The sequence below is a fragment of the Bubalus bubalis genome, chromosome 4, assembly GCF_019923935.1.
Source record: "Bubalus bubalis isolate 160015118507 breed Murrah chromosome 4, NDDB_SH_1, whole genome shotgun sequence".
Lineage (NCBI taxonomy): Eukaryota > Metazoa > Chordata > Mammalia > Artiodactyla > Bovidae > Bubalus > Bubalus bubalis.
The window spans coordinates 37,769,287-37,789,474 of NC_059160.1; the positions used below are offsets into that span (position 1 = coordinate 37,769,287).

The 20,188-nt window shown below is 36.0% G+C and overlaps 1 protein-coding gene and 1 pseudogene across 2 annotated transcripts in view; one reads left to right on the forward strand and one right to left on the reverse strand.

Annotated features, from left to right (window-relative positions):
- Window positions 1–20,188, forward strand: part of MRPS35 (mitochondrial ribosomal protein S35) — a 44,963-nt gene that overhangs the window by 17,138 nt on the left and 7,637 nt on the right. For both annotated transcript variants that reach the window (XM_006079538.4, XM_006079540.4), the window contains 3 exons: window positions 1,151–1,290; window positions 8,711–8,820; window positions 10,553–10,622. In XM_006079538.4, the coding sequence (XP_006079600.1) occupies window positions 1,151–1,290; window positions 8,711–8,820; window positions 10,553–10,622 (320 nt within the window). The remainder of the gene's footprint in view (window positions 1–1,150; window positions 1,291–8,710; window positions 8,821–10,552; window positions 10,623–20,188) is intronic.
- On the reverse strand, window positions 126–648 carry LOC102396165 (annotated as a pseudogene).

The window sequence follows — 20,188 nt, forward strand, 5'->3', positions numbered from 1 at the left end:
AGGAATTGAACCTGGGCCACGACAGTGAGAGCACTGAGTCCTACCCACTGGACCACCTGGGAATCCCCTCTTAAAGCCTCTTCAGAGCTTCTTTCACTTCCCTTCAACTGATTTTTTTTTTTTTAATGTGTCAGTACTTTTAATGTCGTACACATCAAATTATAGGAAAAAGACAACTGTAAACAAGACGCAGCCCCTCTACTTCCATGAACAGCACACAGCATTACAGTAAGCCAAGTTTATATTCAACCATCAAATGCGGTTCTCCTATTAGTTCACTTTTTGATGGGTCATTTAGAATGTCTTCAAATCCAATAGTCTCGTCGTTACCCCTCAAAATATCCAGTGAAAGGTTTGAGCTTGGAAGAAATGGAAGACACTTAACCTGCTGCCCTGCTTTGAATTCCATCTGCAGTTTTAGTGACGCAAATAGACCCTGGATGTTTCTCAGTGTGGAGAAGTTCATCTTATCTTGGTTGAGCTGGTAATTTTTTTCTGATAATTCAAGAGGATGACTGGGCAGAAGTTCATTTTTCACACAAGAAACCTTTTCGAAGAAGATCATGACTTTCAAAAGGTCCACTTGCTGACAAGCTCAGTAACTGGAATACTGTCCTTTAGCTGAGATCCAAGTCCTCTCACATTCATGTTCAACTTGTTTGGCGCACAAACTCTCACTGTTATGGTCAGCTGGCCCTGCCGCTCACTTCCGTTTCCCCGTCATCTGATTTTTAATAACCTTCATTTGGATGTGAATTCATATTACCTATTGCCGTTTCAAAAACAATAATGCTCCAGGCTCTATGAAATTTTTTGCTTTCAGTTGGTCAGGAATTAACACTGTCTCATAACAGATATGTGCAAAGCTATAATAAGCTTCCATCAGGTCATAGTTCCCTTTTAACTTACTGCTCCCCACAAAACCTGAACTAGCCAAATCATTCCCTTAATTAAATCCCCTAATTAGGATTCACCTAGGAAGAAAAGTGATGCATGTGGGATGATGATGTATATAAAGTGCAAAAGAGAATCTGTTCTTTCATTTCATGTATCCTAAAAAGTGATCTCCCTCATTAATTTGATTTTGTCTGGTAATATGTATTACAATGAGAATTATAAAACTACAATTGAAAATTTTTTTAATTCTCAGATTTTTGCACTGAGTGGCCAGCTGCATTAGACAGTGATGAGAAATGTGAGAAGCATTTTCCAATTGAAATTGACACAGCTGATTATATTTCATCAGGACCATCTATTCGAAACCCCAAAGCACGAGTAGTGACCTTACGGGTAAGAGTTATTTTTTAAAAAATAAGAATTATTATAACACTTTATTTTATAATAGTATTTTGTATGTGTGACTATAAAACTGATACATTTAGGCTTTCTAACAGTTTTCTTTATTAGAAACATATAATGAATATTCTTAGAAATTAATATTTATATATATTTCTGATTATGTTCCTCAGATAACTTACTAAAATGAGAAGTCAGGTCAAAGGATATAGATCTTTTAAGGATTTTTTATATATATTGTGATAGTTATTTGATTATATAAAATTCCTCCAAATACAAACCAGCAGATAGTGAGAAAGCCTGTATTTTTCTGTACTCTTACCAGATTAGATATTATTATTACCTATTAGCTTGATAGGTAAAAATTTTATTTGAAATATGTATGTCTTTGAATTCAAATGAGGGTGAAAGTTTATTCCTTTGTAGAATACTTTTTTTTGCTCCTTTGCCCATTTTGATGCTGTATTGATTTCTTACAAACTTATTTTTTCTTTTTAATCGCAGCTTTATTGAGATAATTCACATACTGTAGAATGCATCCTTTTAAAGTTTACAGCTCAGTGGTTTTTAGCGTAGTCACAGAAATGTGCAACCGTCACCACTACTTAACTCCAGAAATTTTCATCACCATAGAAAGGAAATCCCATACCCATTATCAATCACTCCCTTTTCACCAATGTTCTCCTATCAACTACTAATCTTACTTTCTTTCTTTGTGGATCTGCCTATTCTTGACATTTCATGTAAATGAATAATATAACATGTATGCTTTTCCTTAGTATAATGCTTTCAGTGTTTCATCTGTTATAGCATGTATCAGTTCTTCATTTCTTTTTATTGCCAAATAATATTTCATTTTATGGATACACCACATTTTTTTTTTTTTATCCACTTGGGCTTCACTGGTGGCTCAGATAAAGATTCCACCTGCAATACTAGGAGAACTGGATTCGATCCCTGGGTCAGGAAGATCCCGTGGAGAAGGAAATGGCAACCCACTCCAGTGTTCTTGCATGGAGAATTCCATGGACAGAGGAGTCTGGGGGGCGGCTACAGTCCATGGGGTTGCAAAGAATCAGACATAACTGAGCAATTAAAACTTTCACTTCACTTTTATTTATCCACTTAAAAGTCAGTAGACATTTGAGTTGTTTAAACCAGGATCCAGTCAAACACAGTTGCATTTGCCTGTGATGTTACTTATGTCTTTTTAAATCTAGACCAGCAAAGGATCCCACTACTCCTTTTCCCACTCCCCGGCCTGCCACCCCCACCTTTACTAGACAAGTTAAAGAGACAGGCATTTTATTCTGCAGCATCCCCTACCTTCTGCATTTGTCAATGCATCCTGATGTCATTTACCTTATTTTTCTGTATTTCATATAAACTGGAAGCTAGATTTAAGGGGCTGATTACGTTAGAGTTAACTGTGACAACAGTATTTGAGAGATGTTGCTATGTATTTTATATTTCATTCCATGAGAAGGCACGTAAAGTCGGGTTACTATATTTTTAGTATGCTGAGATTGATCATGTGGTTAAGAGACTGACAACACAATCTCTCTCTAACGTGAGGTTATATATTTTCCATTTCCCTTGAACAGGTATGTGTAGATAGGTATGTTCAGCAAATTTTAATCAAATAAAATCGTATTCTTTTTGATATTCTCAAGTGTGTCCAAACTTTGGCCAGTAGGAGTCTAAGCTGATTCCTGTATCCTTTTTTTTCTTTTTACAATCCCATTATCATTCGAAAATTTCCTTGCCTTCTGACACAAGATGGCCCAGCCTCCTTTTATAGTGTATTTCGTATCTCAGACCTGGAATTAGCTGTTTCTCTAGGAGCTCTGATGCATTTTAGTGAACATTGATGTTTAGAGACCAAAATCTGAATGCTAGGACTTTTCAGTTGATTCTTTGGGTCATTTCTCAAGAAATAAATGATAATTAATGGTAGTTTTCATTTTTAACATCTTGTTTTTTGTTTTCCTTTGAATTAGTTTCTAAAATGTTTATGTAGTCCCTTGTGCTGCTCTAAAATGTGTGTGCCTCTAGTGTTTAGCCTTTAACTCTGAAATGGACCCCAATTTGAGACAGTAGTCCCTATTATGTTAACGACGTATCCTGTTCTTGCTGCTACTACTGCTAAGTCGCTTCAGTTGTGTCCGACTCTGTGCAGCCCCATAGACGGCAGCCCACTAGGCTCCTCTGTCCCTGAGATTCTCCAGGCACGAACACTGGAGTGGGTTGCCATTTCCTTCTCCAATGCATGAAAGTGAAAAGTGAAAGTGACGTCGCTCAGTCGTGTCCCACCTTTAGCGACCCATGGACTGCAGCCTACCAGGCTCCTCCATCCGTGGGAGTTTCCAGGCAAGAGTACTGGAGTGGGTTGCCATTTCTTGTTCCTAGTTTACTAGTGTTTTTGGAATGATCTCCTTTGAATTTTTTAAAGTAACGAGTTAATTTCTAGATTTTCAATTACTGAATCATTTCTGAGTCCTGATCAGTTTATGGTACATTATTCTTTTACTTTACCACTGACTGATTTTCTATTTTAATATTTTATTTAGCACCATTTGTCTTTATCTCATATTGCTAAGCCCTGCTTCACTCACCAGGAACATGCCACATGCCAGTACAGTTCCACGTGTGGCCTAGTAACTCCTAAGTTAGTACTGGAAACTCTTGTTTCCAGTACCCTGGTTTCTTGATGCACATGATGTATCTTTCTCACACAGCAGTCACGGACAGTTTTTTTTTAATTAAACTTTTACTTTTAGAATAGATTTACAGAGAGGTTTCAAGGATAGTACAGAGTTTGCTGTATGTCTCACCAAATATCTCCTGTTGTTAATGTCTTATGCTACTTTGGTACATTTGTTACAACTAATGAATGAATCACTATTGATACACTTTTAATTAAAAGTTCATACTTTATTCAGATTCCCTTAGTTTTTATCTAATGTTCTCTTTTTTTTCTTTAGAATCCCATCCAGGGTACCACATTGCATTAGTCATCTTGTCTCCTTAGGCTCTTCTTGACTGATTATTTCTCAGAATTTCCTTGTTTTTGGTGACTTTGACAGTTTTGAGAAGTACCAGTTACGTATTTTGTGGAACGTCCTTCAGTTTCGATTTGTTTGAATTAGTTTGATGTTTTTCTCACGGTTAGACTGTTCTGTGTTTTGGGGAAAAAAGCCTCAAGCAAAGTGGCATTCTCATAGCATCAGAGCAAGGGTGTAGGTTGCTCACTTGATTTATCATTGGTGATGCAGCTTAGATCTTTCTCCACTTTAAAATTACTCTTTTTTTTCTTCCTTTCCATAGGATACCCTTTAGAAGGAAGTCACTCTGCATAGCCCACATTTATGGAAGTTATACTCCACCACCTTGAGGGAGAAAGATCACATAGATTATTTGGAATTCTTCTATGTGGGGAATTTGTATGTTCTCCTCCATTTGTTTATTTATTCAATCATGTATTTATATCAGTGTGGACTCAGGGATATTTGTTTTATCCCTTGGATTTTGGTCCAGTAATACTTCGTTGTGTTGCTCAGATTGTTTTGGTTTTGGCAGTTTGACACTTATTCACTTGGCCCCTCTGTTCCTTGGCCATGCCCCATCATTTGTGTTTTAAACACATCTTCATTTTTTGACACCACAAAATGCTCCTAGTTCATTTTAGATACTCCTGTCCCATTCCTAGAATCAGCCCTTTGTCCAGAGATCCCTTACTAATGTACTTTTGATTCACCTGTTCTGGAGGGTGACAGCCCACCTTTTTGAGGGGCTTTCCAGTACAAAAAGTTCGTTTTTGTACTCCATGTAATCTGTATTTTAAATTGAAAGGCTCCAATTGACTGCAAAAATACGCTGAAAATCTGTGCAGCCATCTTTGCATTGTATGCTAACAAATAGACAAAATTTAATTTTTAGAAATTTTTTTCAGTGTTATAGCCATAACTAACTCGTAATTTTCTTTCTTTGAGTTTCAGTGTCAGGGTTATGAAATGAATTTTTGAAGCTTTTCAGCATTTTTTTTAAATTCCCAGGATAGTTTAAGTGTCCAGCAATATAATTATGTATTTAGAGATACTGAAAATATAAAAATTACAAAAGATTTATTATATACATTTTATGAAACATAGATCGACAAAAGAAAACGGGAGAAGAACTTAAAATTCTGCTTTACTGATACCATTCCATGGGTTAACAGAGTGTCTATTATAGACTAATAATACCTCATACATTTTAAAAATTTAATAAATGTTACTTCTTTTAATAATAATGATAATAACAAAATACTGAGTTCTGTGTTTTATGGTAAAATCTCTGAACCCAGAGAAACCTAGATTCTTTTTTTCTGGCCGTACCATGGGGCTTATGGGGTCTTAGTTCCCCAACCAGAGATTGAACCTGGACCCACAGCAATCATTGGAGTCCTCACCTCTGGACCGCTGGGGAATTTCTAGGAAACTTAGACTCTAATTCATGTTTTGGGGTTTAATTTTTGTGGGCCTTAGTCTTAAGTACTAGAGTAAACATACAAGGTCCCTACTGGTTCTAAATCTGCTGAATTTGTTTCACATAAAAATAATCAGTGCTTGATTTAAAGTATGCCCGCAGGCACCACTCACTGTATCCCATGGCCATCCCTGCCGATCTGCTCCTTGTCTCATGCCACCACACCACATCTTCCTCCGTCCCTTACACCCCCCTGCCTGACTCCTGGCTGCCCTTCGGAACTATTTTCACTCCATCTGCTGATAGTTGAGGTTCAGAGGTAGTGTCCAGACTGGTACTGTGGTCCAAGGGTAGAAGCAGGTGAAACGGTGAGACTAAAATGTGTAGACCAGCATGATTTAACGTAATATTGTGAAGATAATCAACTATTGTAAAATATTATTTAGAGATACTCAGATTTTTAAATTCAGGGAAGTAAAAGTTGGTATCATGTTTTGTGATAAGTCATAGAAGTAGTTCAGAATTTAAAGTAACATATTTGTGTAGGATTTTACTTTAAAAGTGCTTTCTTCTATTTAATCTCACTTACTCCTGACAAAACTTCTGTAAATTCTTTCTGTTTTATAAATGAGGAAACAGACAGGAAGATCACCTGATTTGTTTAAAGTCACTTATCTGTTAAGTAGAATTATCTAGACATGAAGTCCAGTTCTCGGGTTATGTGTTAATGCCATTGTTCTTTAACTAATTGCATATTCTTGTAAATAGAGAAAATATTTCACACATTTAGACCTCTTTCAATTTATGTCATTCTAAGTGGACTTTTGAAGATACACACCTATTACTGCAACCACCTCTGATTTGAAATGTCAACATTGTTTGGAGCATAATGTTAATAGTTTAATACTGACCCTTTAAAATATAGTAACTTGTAAAAAAAAGGTCTAAGGATTCTTTTGAATTTTGGAAAAAGAATGACAAATAAATGTCAGTCAACTTCAAAGTAAGAGTTTTAGTCCAGGTTAAAGACTACAATTTTGCAGTGCCTTTGAGTGCTAGTAGGTGGCGGGAGTGTACCACACAGCTGCTTCTGCAGTATTTATGAGTTTCTGGCATAAGACCCTATATAACTTTTGACCATTAAAATGTTAATGTGAACATGAGTTTTAAAGCAGTTGTCACAGTAATGATCAGCATTGCTGCCAATTTTTGTTTTTGACTTTCTCACATTAGAAACTAGAAACACAAATTTTTTATTGGTAAATTTTTTAAATTATTGTTAAATATCTTGAATTTTATTGAATGAGTTTTAAAAGTGAAAAATCACTACGTTCTCAGTAGCTGACTGTAAAAGCTGTTTCTTTCTCTGTACTATATCTGTATGGATGCATATATTTTCATAATAACAATCAAAATGTAGGTATATTTTTGCTTTTCTTATAGGTAATTCTCCATAATGCTAGCGATCAGAGTCATCATAAAACTAACATTTTATCCCTCAGACTAATAACCTGATTGTTGACATAAATTCTTTTCAGAAGACTAGTAATTTTGCATTGCCTATACCATATGATCATCCTCTGGGATTAATATTTAATTGTCATTGTTCTTACTAACGGTCTTTGCATTCATATTTATTTATTTCCTATTTTCTCTAATCCAAATAAAAAAAATTCACTGTGCTTAAAAAAGAAACAACATATCCTCCCTTTTTAAAATGTATGATTTCGTTTAGCTGATATATATTATGTGCTTTTTAGGTGCTAGGTCATTGCCAGGAACAAGACAGATACTGTTCTTACGCTCAGGAGTTTGTGGACTAGTGGGAAAAATGGGAAAATAAGTAAGCTCTTATGCTACAGTTGTCTTGAGAGAAATGCTGGGTTATTGAAGCTAGAAAGAAGAAATATGTGGGATTTCAAAATCTTATTTAGCCTTTTACTTCATATAGTTTTAATTCTTGCATGTGCTTAATGCTCTCCATGGAAAGATAATCTTTAGTTTACCTCACTTGACTGTATTCTAGCCTGTAACCTGTTTTCCTGGATCAAGCCTGTTTATCTCTGGATAATACCTTTCAGCCAAGGCCATAATTCTCTGCAAATTAAAAAGTATGCTCATTTAGCCCAGCATTTCCCAAAATATGTTTTAAGAAAGACTAAGTTCATGAATTATCCCTTGAAAAGTGGAATCACGAGTTGAATAAATTTGAAAATTATTGCATCACCATCCTGCATCTTGAAATTTCAGAATGCTCTTTAACATTTTGCTTTGTCTAAGAAATCCTGCCGTGAAGAACCCAATTTAATTCAGCATTTCCTAAATAGATTCAATAGAGAGAGCCTTTTTAATGAAGTAAATTCTTTTAAAATTCTTTTTAGCAGCTTGCGGGGCTAGCATTTTGAGAGATGTTGAACTGAATCATTTCAAATATTTTGACCCCTCATGGTGCTTTATTCTGGTTTCCTTGAGATATCTGCAGCTCTTAGAATAAATGCCCCTAAACTGTTGCAGTGATATGGGTCTCATACTTGCATGGTAGGAGTCCTTAAAGCCTGTATGTTTCATCCATGTATTTTTATTAAAAAAATTTTTTTTCATCTATTTATTTTTAAAAACAGCTTTACTAACACTTATTGAGTTGAATTCTACTAGTTACTACTACTCATAAGCACTGTAATTTCATCCAAGAGACATGTCATTAATTCTTTTAGGAAAGATGTTTATGCCCAGAACGTTCAAAGAACTCCCAGTTTGCTCCCTTTTTTTTTTTTTTTTTTCTGTGAATAAGATCGGGCTTCATGATACTTGTGAATTGATAACTCTGTATACAAAGGCGTTTGAAAAGGTTTCTTTTTTAATGTTAGTATAGATAATATTGCCACTGTTTTTTTTTTTTCATTTAAAGTATATAATTTTTTTCAAAATATTTTCATGTATTTTTAAGGTTAAACTTTCCAGTTTGAATTTAGATGATCATGCAAAGAAGAAACTTATTAAACTAGTGGGAGATCGATACTGCAAGAGCACAGATGTGCTTACCATCAAGACAGACAGGTAAAGAATAGTTCAGTGTATCATCACATGTGTTGCTTTATTGTCCTCCAGTCCCCTGGCAGGCCTGATATTAACCTCTTAGGTCAGAGAAGCTGTCTCATTCATTTTTTAATATCCTCACACTAGCCTCCTATTGATGTGATCTTTGTGTTCAAGGAGAGGCTTGTGTAGCTGAGTTAAATTATTGTTATTTTTAGTATATTTGTGCATGTAAAACTCAGGGAAGATGTTAGAAGGAAACAAAGTATAATTTGCCAGTGATTAATGCTTAAACAGCTTTCTGCAAAATCAAAGTATAGAAATCTTACATTTTAAAATCAAGATTATTAAATGTAGAAATTTAATGTATCAGGGCACTTTTGTAAATAAGCACAATTTCAGTGCTATCATAGAAGTTTGTAAAAGCAGTATTAAATTTATTGTATATGAATTTATAAATTAGATCATTTGAGGTAAAGCAAGGCTGTTGGTATGTTTTTGCTAAATGATTATTTTATTTCTAGAATTATACTTTGGTTGTTTCTAAATTAGGTCAAAATATAAAGAAAAGCAAATGGCAGATATCCTCTCTCTCTCCTTATCCTAGTTTGAAAGTATTGGGAAGTGTCAGTATCAATTAGTTTTTTTTTAATTTATTTTTAATTGAATGATAATTGTTTTACAATATTATATTGGTTTCTATCATATATCAGCATGAACCAGCCATATCAGTTAGGTTTTATGTCTTGCTTCTTAGTGGTATAGAGAAGTGGCCTGACATTCAGAGGTAGCAACTATGGGGGTGGAAAAAGCTCAGGGAGAAATAGATTTGAAATATTAATACATTAATAATGTGTTCTTGCTAGCTTCAGAGAACATAAAATAGCACTGTGTTTTTAGTCTTTGCAATTTTAAAAAATACCTTTAAAATGTTACTGTTAAATAAATAAATTTATATTTAAAAAAAAGTTACTGTTAGAAATTCTTAAAAGTTTCTGATAATGTTGCTTTTTTCCCCTACGTTTACAAGTGTCAGAGTATAAACATGTTTTACCGTAACAACTGTGTAGAAAACTATTAAACCAAATACAGAATAAACAGGGTACAATTGAAGTTAACTGTCATATGATAGTTTTATTTTATGTTGAAAGAAATTAGAATTAATTACTTCCATTTCTCTATTACATTTGTAGCCTAAAAGCTAGTGCCAGCTCATATTCATGTAGATGTTTATCTAATATTGGGCCATTAGTTCCATTTTAAATATGACAGCATAAAAATACAGCATTGTAAAAAAAAAAAAAACATTGTGTAGTGTAGCTCATTTTCAAAAGAATCAGCTCTGGGGAGATCAGGATGAACTTCTAGATTACCATCTGTCTCTGTATTCTTTAAAGAAACACAGCAGATATGTTCCTATAATTGCAGACTTGTAGCCCTGAGATCATGAAAGGCTCTTGGGTTTGACACAGTCATATTAAAAATAGTGTAAAGCTATTATCATATGTAAATAACTTTGTTAGTAATGAAAGCGAAGAGATCCTCTAAATAAAAGTAAAAATAGCATCAGTTTTCAGTGTCCTCAAGACATAAAGTGCATAGATAATTCTTATTCCAAGGACAGAATTTTCTTAAGGCAGATAGGGAATTCCTGAATATAAGTTATCCTTTGTATTTAGTATTTGTGTACTTTGCAAATTATTCTGTATACTGAAAGTTTACCATTTTGACTTCTGTCCTCTCTCTTTTAAAGGTGCCCTTTAAAGAGACAGAATTATGATTATGCAATGTATCTACTAACAGTTTTATACCATGAGTCTTGGGTAAGTGACTGTAGAATGAGTGTTTAATAATTTTGTCATTGTAATTTGAGAGATGTTAGCCTTTCAAAACAGTCTGTGTATCCAGCATTCAGTTGAGAGTTTAATGAACTGCTATTTAAGGTAAGGACATGTTAAATGTTTTAAGGTAACGTCTACTGATATTGAAAGTGAGGATCTTGAAATATATTATGCAGTCCATCTCAGGACCTTCAGAAATCAGATGACTAAAATGCCTTAAGTTCAGGTTCTGGCTTAGGCTAAAAAAATGAAAAATTTTTTATTTATTTTTTTTATTTGTTTGACTTTGGGTGAAAGTTGTCAAAGTTATGGAAGGGAGATCACATCTATATTACTTGAAACTACATAATTCATCCTGTTATTCAAGTAAACTACAAAACAAATCTCTAAAACTTTATAGAAAGTACATTAAATGTTTATTAAAATTTTAGGTAACATGTAGTCTTTCATGTGAACTTCTCACTGGTATACATTGGGGCGGTTAGGGCAATTAATTATTGAAACAGTGTAAAAACAGTCTGGTATCTGATTTTGTTGAGTTGTATAAGTATGCACATAAGGAAGATTTTGCTATGTGTGAGCATCAACTCATTTAAAGTTGGTAACTAATATATTTAGGTAACTCACAGTTTTATATGTTTTTAAATTAAAATAATTTTAGATATGCACATAAATTTAACTTTTTGAAGCTTGCCCAGCATAGACATGGGACTTATTGCATTTCATGTTAGGAACTCATGAAAGAATGGAAGTAGGTGGAGAAAGTCACTGTCTTTAGATGTTCAAAGGACTTCATATGAAAAAAGAGATCTGTTTTTCATGACTTTTACAGATAGAACAAAGTAGAAACGATAATGATTTATTTACTGAGTGAAAGCTCTATACAGGATTCATCTGAAGATGGAGTGGGCTGCTTTCATAGGTAGAAAATGTTTCATCCACTGGTTGCTTATTGCGTGTGTGGGTGTAGGGGTGTGTGTATCACTCAGTCGTGTCGAACTCTGCAAACTGTAGCCCACCAGGCTCTGTCTGTGGGACTTTTCAGTCAAGAATACTGGAGTGGGTTGCCCCCTTCTCTAGGAGTGGTTGCTTAGTGGGGATATAGTAAAAGAACATACTCTTCAGATGTTAGTTGCATTAGATGGTCTTTGGAGTCTCTTTTCATCTCTGTGTAATTCTGTGAACACATACAGCTACTCTTATTGCAGAGTTCATTGATGTTAATCATAAAATAGCACAAGAGGGTGAGTGAAAAACAAAAAATAAAATAAAACTTTGTTGCAAATTTAGTAAAAGGACAAAAAGTAGCTGATAGCTCTTTGCTTTTGAGCTATTCTAATTACAGTTCATCTTTTTTTCTAGTTCCTGGCTTCAGGAACATTATAATAGCCGTTAATCTGTTTCCTGTCAACTGATTATATAAATACCTTTGGCTTGAGGTAATTAAGTTCCCTTTTGAACCAACAACATGGCTGAATTAGCTTCAGCTCTATGGCCACCACTTAAAGAGTTAATACCAAACAATAAAAGCTGACCAGTTTTGAGTCTCTTACTTTGCCAGCAGTCTGTAAAATGAATTTGCCCCAAAGGAAATGACAGGCATAAATAAATTCAGTTAAAGTTGACTTACTGGATTCTTTCTGTGGTTCCATGACATAAAATCCAAACAAATTTGTATTCTGGATTCACGCAAGGAGCTTTTGATCTTAATGCTAATTACTTTGATGGCAGAATAACTACCCACATACAACTGTCCTAAACAGATATAATTAAATAAATCCTATATTAAACTTGGCTCTTGATCCTTTCTAAACAAGTACCATCAGTGAAGAAGCTTTAAGAGAATGCAGATGAGCCGTGAAATTTTGCAGAGCTGGTGGAACAGAATTTTTATTGAATTGAAACTTTTTTTTCCTTCACCAGCATGGAATTCATACTTGAAATTGATGTTACCACCTGGTATTTAATCAAATATTTAGAGAGCCCCTTTTAATCCATTCCTTTATTTTTAAGGCTAGTTTCAGAGCATTTAATACCTAAAAGCTAAGCTCCATGGAGGTTACCTCTAAGTAGCATTGAGAGAAAGTAGTTGGTATTTTTATGTAACATGGTACTGAAACTTCTCCAAAAAGGTATTTGTCTAGACTTCAGTAAAAGGAAGTTACTGTTGTGTGCTATTCAAAACAGTTAACTGTATAGAAGTATCAAAGTAGAACTTGTTGATCTAAAACAATAAAATGGGTTTATTCAGGAACAGCACAGAATTACAGTTTGGGAAGTGTAATCTATGGTGAACCATAGGTAAGTCCAAGGGGCTTCCCAGGTGGTGCTAGTGATAAAGAACCCGCCTGCCAGGGCAGGAGACTTAAAAGACACGAATTCAATCCTTAGGTTGGGAAAATCCCCTGGAGAAGGACATGGCAACCCATTCCAGTAATCTTGCCTGGAGAATTCCATGGACAGAGGAGCCTGGTGGTCTATAGGGTCACAAAGAGTTGGACATGACTGAAGTGACTTCACACACATACACACACATAAGTCCAAAGACAAAGGGAGCATGCTTTTATAGGGAAAAGGAGAGAGTTGAGAGGGGCTGTTCTAAATGAAAGTCCTAGGGAGGAAAGTAGGAGTTTAGGGTGATGGTAACTTTTTTCATTTATGGAGCTGAGAGGTTTCTCATTGCCTGGGCTCTTGCTGTGCAGAGTTCTGCTTCCAGTGAGGCATGTCGGTGAAGGTCACTGCATGCAAATAATGGAGTGTGAGAATATGTGAGAACTCCCTCTACAAGCCATTCCCTACTCTAATTTTAATTGAGGTTTTCTGTATTAATTTTTGTATTCAAAAAGCATAGACTTCAGGCACAGAGTCTTAGTAATGCTTCAAAGAATGATTATTGCATGCTAAGAAGGTGATGAGAAACAGAAATACATTAAATCATTTATCCTTAAGCAGTTCAAAGAAAGAAAGAGACTTGTAGAAATTTGGGTTAATATTTCAGTATTACACATTGTTAGCATAGAAGTGAATTAACTTTTAATCTTTAGAACCATTCAAATTTGAATTCGAATCTCATTTCTTGTTACTTGACTCAGTGGGTAAAGAATCCATCTGTGATGCAGGAGACTTGAGTTCAGGTCCTGAGTTGGGAAGATCCCCTGGAGGTGGGCAGGGCAACCCACTCTAGTAGTCTTGCCAGGAGAATCCCATGGACAAGAGGAGCCTGGCAGGTTACTGTTCATGGGGTTAAAAAGAGACAGACACAGCTGAAGCAACTGAGCACACGCTCACGAACCTGCTACCTGTGTAGCCTTGGCCAGCCATGTAATGTCTGAGGCTCAGATTTCTCTGAGGGGCTTTTGGATGGATCAGGGAGAATTTACGTGAAATGTCTGGTAAATAGTGGGTGGCTATTATTATTGCTGTTAACTACTAGAATGAAGGAAGATGTATCTTAGAATTTCAAATTCATTTATTCCCAGTTTCTGTGTATAGCTCACATTTAACTTGACAAAGACTTTATACAGATGAAGTCAGATCTATGTCCTATTGTATTTGAATTTTTAGAACTTGTATCTGACTCAGGTTCTGACACAACTGATAAAAACAAAAGCTTCCTAAATGTTAACTTTGTTGCATGTTATTCTTAAAACCTTCCACAAGTGATTTGGTTAAGAAATGATTGAATGAAGCATTTTACAAAGTGACTTGCACAAAAGATAGACTTGCTTCAGAAAATGTAGATATCTAAAACTAGATTGAAAGGGTTCTTGAATGATTTTGATACTTAATTACTCAAGGTTGCCTTTTAAAATTTGGATTTTGGACTGTCTTATTTGGACTGCATGATCGTCTTGTTGCCAGTCAGGAATACATCTAGGTTTGTAACAAAGTGGTTCTGAAAAGTCACATAACAAAATGGATAAAAGGGATAATTTTACAAAGAGTTTATTTTTAAAGGGGACTTTATTATAAGTATTTCTGGGAAAAGGGCTTCCCTGGTGGCTTAGAGGTTAAAGCGTCTGTCTGCAATGCGGAGACCCCAGTTCGATCCCTGCATCGGGAACATCCCCTGGAGAAGGAAATGGCTACCCACTCCAGTATTCTTGCCTGGAGAGTCCCATGGAGGAAGGAGCCTGGTAGGCTATAGTCCACAGGGTTGCAAAGAGTCGGACACAGCTGAGCTACTTCACTTTCACTTTCTGGTAAAAATAATGAATCCTTTTGCAGAGCGATAATCGCCATTTAATCTGGTGGTTGATGAATTCATTGTGATCTTTCATGTGTTTTCACGTACATATACATTTCCAGGTTATATTAGAGAGAATGCTTGAACAATATCTGTTTGCTTTTCTTAGCATTCATCAATGATTTTGTTCTTGTTTAAAAGTGGTGGGTATCAGTCAGATGATCAAAATGAATGAGCCTCTACTTTTAAGTAGCTTTATTTCTGGAAGGATTTGGTGGTTAGTATAGTCTGTTCCACCAGGTAAGGGAGGTTGACACATAGCGCTGTGAGAGGTGCAGACAAAAATCAACTCTCCCTTGAAGCTTCACAGAAGTGGTGACTGGTCTTAGAAGATGAGTAGGAGTGTGCCGTGGAGAAGTGGGTGAAGGACTCTCTAGGTCTGGTGGGTTTAGAGAGCAGGCAGAAGTTTGGTGTGGCCAGGGTGTATGACCAACAGGCAGTCGTAGGAGATGAGACTGAAAAATCATTCTGAGCCCGGCTGTGAGCAGGCCATAGGGCTTATTGAATGAGTGTAGATTTGTATCCAGAGGGCAGCAATGACTGATGTAGTAGCATTGGTAGGGATGGGGGTGGGGGGAATCCTTCCCAGGTAACCCAGTGGTAAAGAATCCACTTGCCAAGCAGGAGACGTGGGTTTGATCCCTGGGTCAGGAAGTTCCCCTGCAGGAGGGCATGGCAGCCGACCCCAGTAGTCTTGCCTGGAGAATTCCATGGGCAGAGGAACCTGGTGGGTTATAGTCCATGGGGTCAGAAAGAATCGGACACAACTGAGTGTGAGCATGCACCGTAGCATTTTACTTGATGTTTGAAAAGGCACCTCTTTCACTGTTGTAGTGTTTATGAAAGAGTAAACCACTTTCACAGCAACTATCAAGTGTGCTTTCAATAAAATGAACTGTTTATTAATTGATGGGCACATGTTTAGTTGCCTGTATGCTTGGTGTTGTTGGATATGGAGATTAATACCTAAGGAGAAAACACTATCCTTTGAGGAATACTAGTGGAAGCAAGTCGGTTTAGTAATAAATACTATAATATTTAACAATAAAATAAAAGTGTTATAAAGGTTATATAATTTACTGTTCAGTTTTTTATTTTTCTCTACTTATTTATTGTATATCCTTCAGGGCTTTGATAGGCGCTCCAACAATATGTCAACTTCCACCATCATACATAGTTAATAAACATTGTTTTTCTTGTGATGAGGAACTTCTAAGATCTACTCTCCTAGCAACTTTCAAGTTTTAACTGGTCACCAGCAGGCTGTACATTATATTCCTGTGGCGTATTTATTTTATAACTAAAAGTTTGTACTTTTTGATCACCTTCAATCATTTTGCCACCCTAAGCCTCTGGCAACCAGCAATTATTCTCTGCTTCTGTGAGGTTTTTTGTTGTTTTTCTTTTAGATTCCCACACATAAGTGAGATCTTACAGTATTTGTCTATCTCTGACTTATTTCACTTAGCATAATGCCCACAGGGTTCATCCATGTTGTCGAAAATGGCAGAATTCCCTTTTTTATGGCTAAATGATAGTCCATCGCATATGTACACACCACTTACAGCTCAGATAGTAAAGAATCTGCCTGTAATGTAGGAGACCCAAGTTCGATTCAAGAAGAAGGAAATGGCAACTCACTCCAGTATTCTTGCCTGGAGAATCCCACGGACAGAGGAGCCTGGTGGGCTACAGTCCTTGGGATTGCAAAGAGTCGGACACGACTGAGCGACTGTGACTGACTATTCTTTATCCTTTCATCCATTCACGGACACTTAGGTTGTTTCCATGCCTTGGCTATTATAAATAATCCTGCAGTGAACAGGTGCAAATATCTTTTTGAGTTCGAGTTTTCATTTCCTTCAGCTAAATACCCAGAAGTGGAACTGTTAGATCATATGATAGTTCTGTTTTTAGTTTTTTGAGGAATCTTCATACTGTTTTCCATAGTGGCCACACCAGTTTACATTCTCAGCTACACTTGATAATGTCTCTTTGGTAATAGCCATTCTAACAGGTTTGTGAGGTTGTACCATTGATTAGTGATGTTAAACACCTTTTCAGGTGGCTCTTGGCCATCTGTATGTCTCTCTTGGAAAAATGTCTGTTCAGATCCTCTGCCTATTTTTTAATTAGATTGTTTCTTTTTTTTGCTGTTGGGTTGCATGAGTTCTTTATATATTTTGGAAATTAATTCTTTTCAGATATATTTGTGCCTCTTATTTGTCTGACTACATTGCATAGACAGCAAGTTATACTATCTTACTATCTTGAGTACAAAAGTTGCCTTAGTCCATGTTCCATGAATTGACAGCTATTGAAACATTGTGTATTCTTTTGGATATCCAAAAACAGATATTTGAAGTAGTTTTTCATCTTAAAAAAGTAAAGTGACAGAGTTACAAACAAATTCATTTTTCAGTAATATAAAATGTAGCCTACTTGTTAAATGTTAGCAATAATTTTTTACTGGTATAGCTTTTTAATGATCTATTAATAAGATTACTAATAATCAACAATCAATAATTATGCCCAAAGTTTAAGAAATGTCTTTGCAACAGTTTGAGGTACTTAATTTTCATGGATGTATGATTTGGGCTATATGTTGATCAGGTTTGTTTTTCATTTGACTATGTGGTTTTTTTCCAAATATTTAAAGAAAATGTGTTGTAATTCTATATTATTTTAGAAGTTATCTACAAAATTTATCTATTACAACCTCTTCGTTATATAACCTTTATACCTTCTTCATTCCCTTGAGAAATTAAGACTTAAAGGAGAGATCAAGTATTTTGCCCAAGGCCACAGAGTTTGTGAACCCAAGAAACTCAGACTTGAACTGCAGCTTCAGAGTTTCACATTCTTTTCATGGTATCATATTACTTAGTTTTATTCAACTTCCATGGTAAAATATTAGGAAACAAAAGAGATGAAATCAAACCTGAACTTTAGCTGCTAGTTCTTAAAACTTAACTTTGAGTTGAAAATTTATCTGTCTCCATAACTGATTTTCAGCTGGGGCTTTCATCAAACTTCTGTCAAGCTTTTCTAAGTTACAGATACTTAGATCTTGCAGAGTCAAAATCTCCAGAGGAGAGACCCAGATGTATTTTATTCTAAAGGCTCTGTTGCTGAGCTCTTGATTGGGAATAACTTCCCCAGTCTGAATTTTGTTAGTAAAGAAACTTATTAGAAGGTTTGATATATCTCTTCCAAGACAGTTTTTAGGGACTTCCAGGTGGTCCAGTGTTAAGACTTTGCCTTCCAATGGAGGAGGTATGGTTCAGTCCCTGGTCAGGAAGCTAAGCTCACAGGTGCCTTGTGGCCAAAAAACCAAAACAAGAAATAGAAGCAATATTGTAACAAACTCAATAGAGATTTTTAAAGTGGTCCACATAAAAAAAAAAAATCTTTAAACAAGAAAAAAAAAAACAGTTTTTGTACACGTATCTAGTGTTAGCCCTGGGGGTGTGATATGGGCATTAAAATGAAAGGGGCAAGAAAAAAGAAGGATTTGTGTATCATACATACATAGAATGTTTTTTTTCACTTAATGTGGTAGGCAGTAGGCAGCTGTTCTTGAGTAGGATGATGATACAGTAAAGTGATACGTCTCATACCTCTTTGCCTTCAGGCAATACTTAATTTTATATCTGATGCTCAGGAGCCTATCATATACTTAAAGGCCATTAAGAAAAATTTCCATCCAGTGGCTGAAGTCATGAACCTTGAAAATTACACTTTTTTCTTCCCTGCCTATCTCCCCTGATAAGTCACCAGATCTTTTAAGTTCTAGCTTTTAAACATCTGTTAAAACTGTTTTCTCTTCTTTATTCCTACTGCTATTGTCCTGTATGGGTCTTTGTCATTTTTTATCAGAATAACTATAATAGCCTTATTGATTTTCCTGTCTTATCCATCTTCCATATTGCTATTAAGTAATTGTTCTAAAAAACAAATCTGTTATATCATATCCCTTTATAAAATCCTTCAGTGGTTTCCCATTATGTGGGATAAAATCTAAACTCCATAAATAGTATGTCTGTTTACAGCAATTTACCACTTCATTTCATCAAGAGCCTCTTGATGAAAGTGAAAGAGGAGAGTGAAAAAGTTGGCTTAAAACTCAACATTCCGAAAACTAAGATCATGGCATCTGGTCCCATCATTTCATGGCAAATAGATGGGGAAACATGAGAGACTTTATTTTGGGGGGTCCAAAATCACTGCAGATGGTGACTGAAGCCATGAAATTAAAAGACGCTTTCTCCTTGGAAGAAAAGTTATGACCAACCTAGACAGCATATTAGAAAGCAGAGATATTACTTTGCTAACAAAGGTCCGTCTAGTCAAAGCTATGGTTTTTTCAATGGTCATGTATGGATGTGAGAGTTGGACTATAAAGAAAGCTAAGTGCCAAAGAAGTGATGCTTTTGAACTGTGGTGCTGAAGAAAACTCTTGAGAGTCCCTTGGACAGCAAGGAGATCCAACCAGTCCATCCTAAAGGAAATCAGTCCTGAATATGCGTTGAAAGGACTGATGCTGAAGCTGAAACTCTGATACTCTGACCACCTGATGGTGAAGACCTGACTCATTTGAAAAGACCCTGATGCTGGGAAAGATTGAAGGCGGGAGAAGGGGACAATAGAGGATGAGATGGTTGGATGACATCACTGACTCAATGGACATGAGTTTGAGTAAATTCTGGGAGTTGGTGATGGACAGGGAAGCCTGGCATGCTGCAATCCATGGGGTCGCAAAGAGTCGAGCACTACTCAGCGACTAAACTGAACTGAACTGAACCACTTCATTGGGCTTCCCTTGTGGCTCAAATGGTAAAGAATCTGGCCTGCAATTCAGGAGACCTGAGTTCAATCCCTGAGTGGGGAAGATCCCCTGGAGAAGGGAATGGCAACCCACTCCAGTATTCTTGCCTGAAGAATTCCATGGACAGAGGTGCCTAGTAGGCTACAGTCCTTGGGGTTACAGAGAGTCAGAAACAGACTAAGCGACTAACCATGCATGCACCACCTCATTACCAGCTGCTCAGGAAATGTAGGTTATATACCCTGTAACTTAATGAACAGAATATGTTCTTCCATAACTTTGCATGCATGTACTGTTCTCTTTGCTTATAATACCTTTTCACATTGATCAGCCTTGCAACTTCATATGAATCCTCTAATAAACCTCACATGTGACCTCTCTTAGATGTCTCCTCGCTTCCTTTTCCCTTCCTCCTTCTACCAGTTAACCTTCCTCTTATTGTGTTTATGGTTATTGCCTGTATGCATGTCTGCC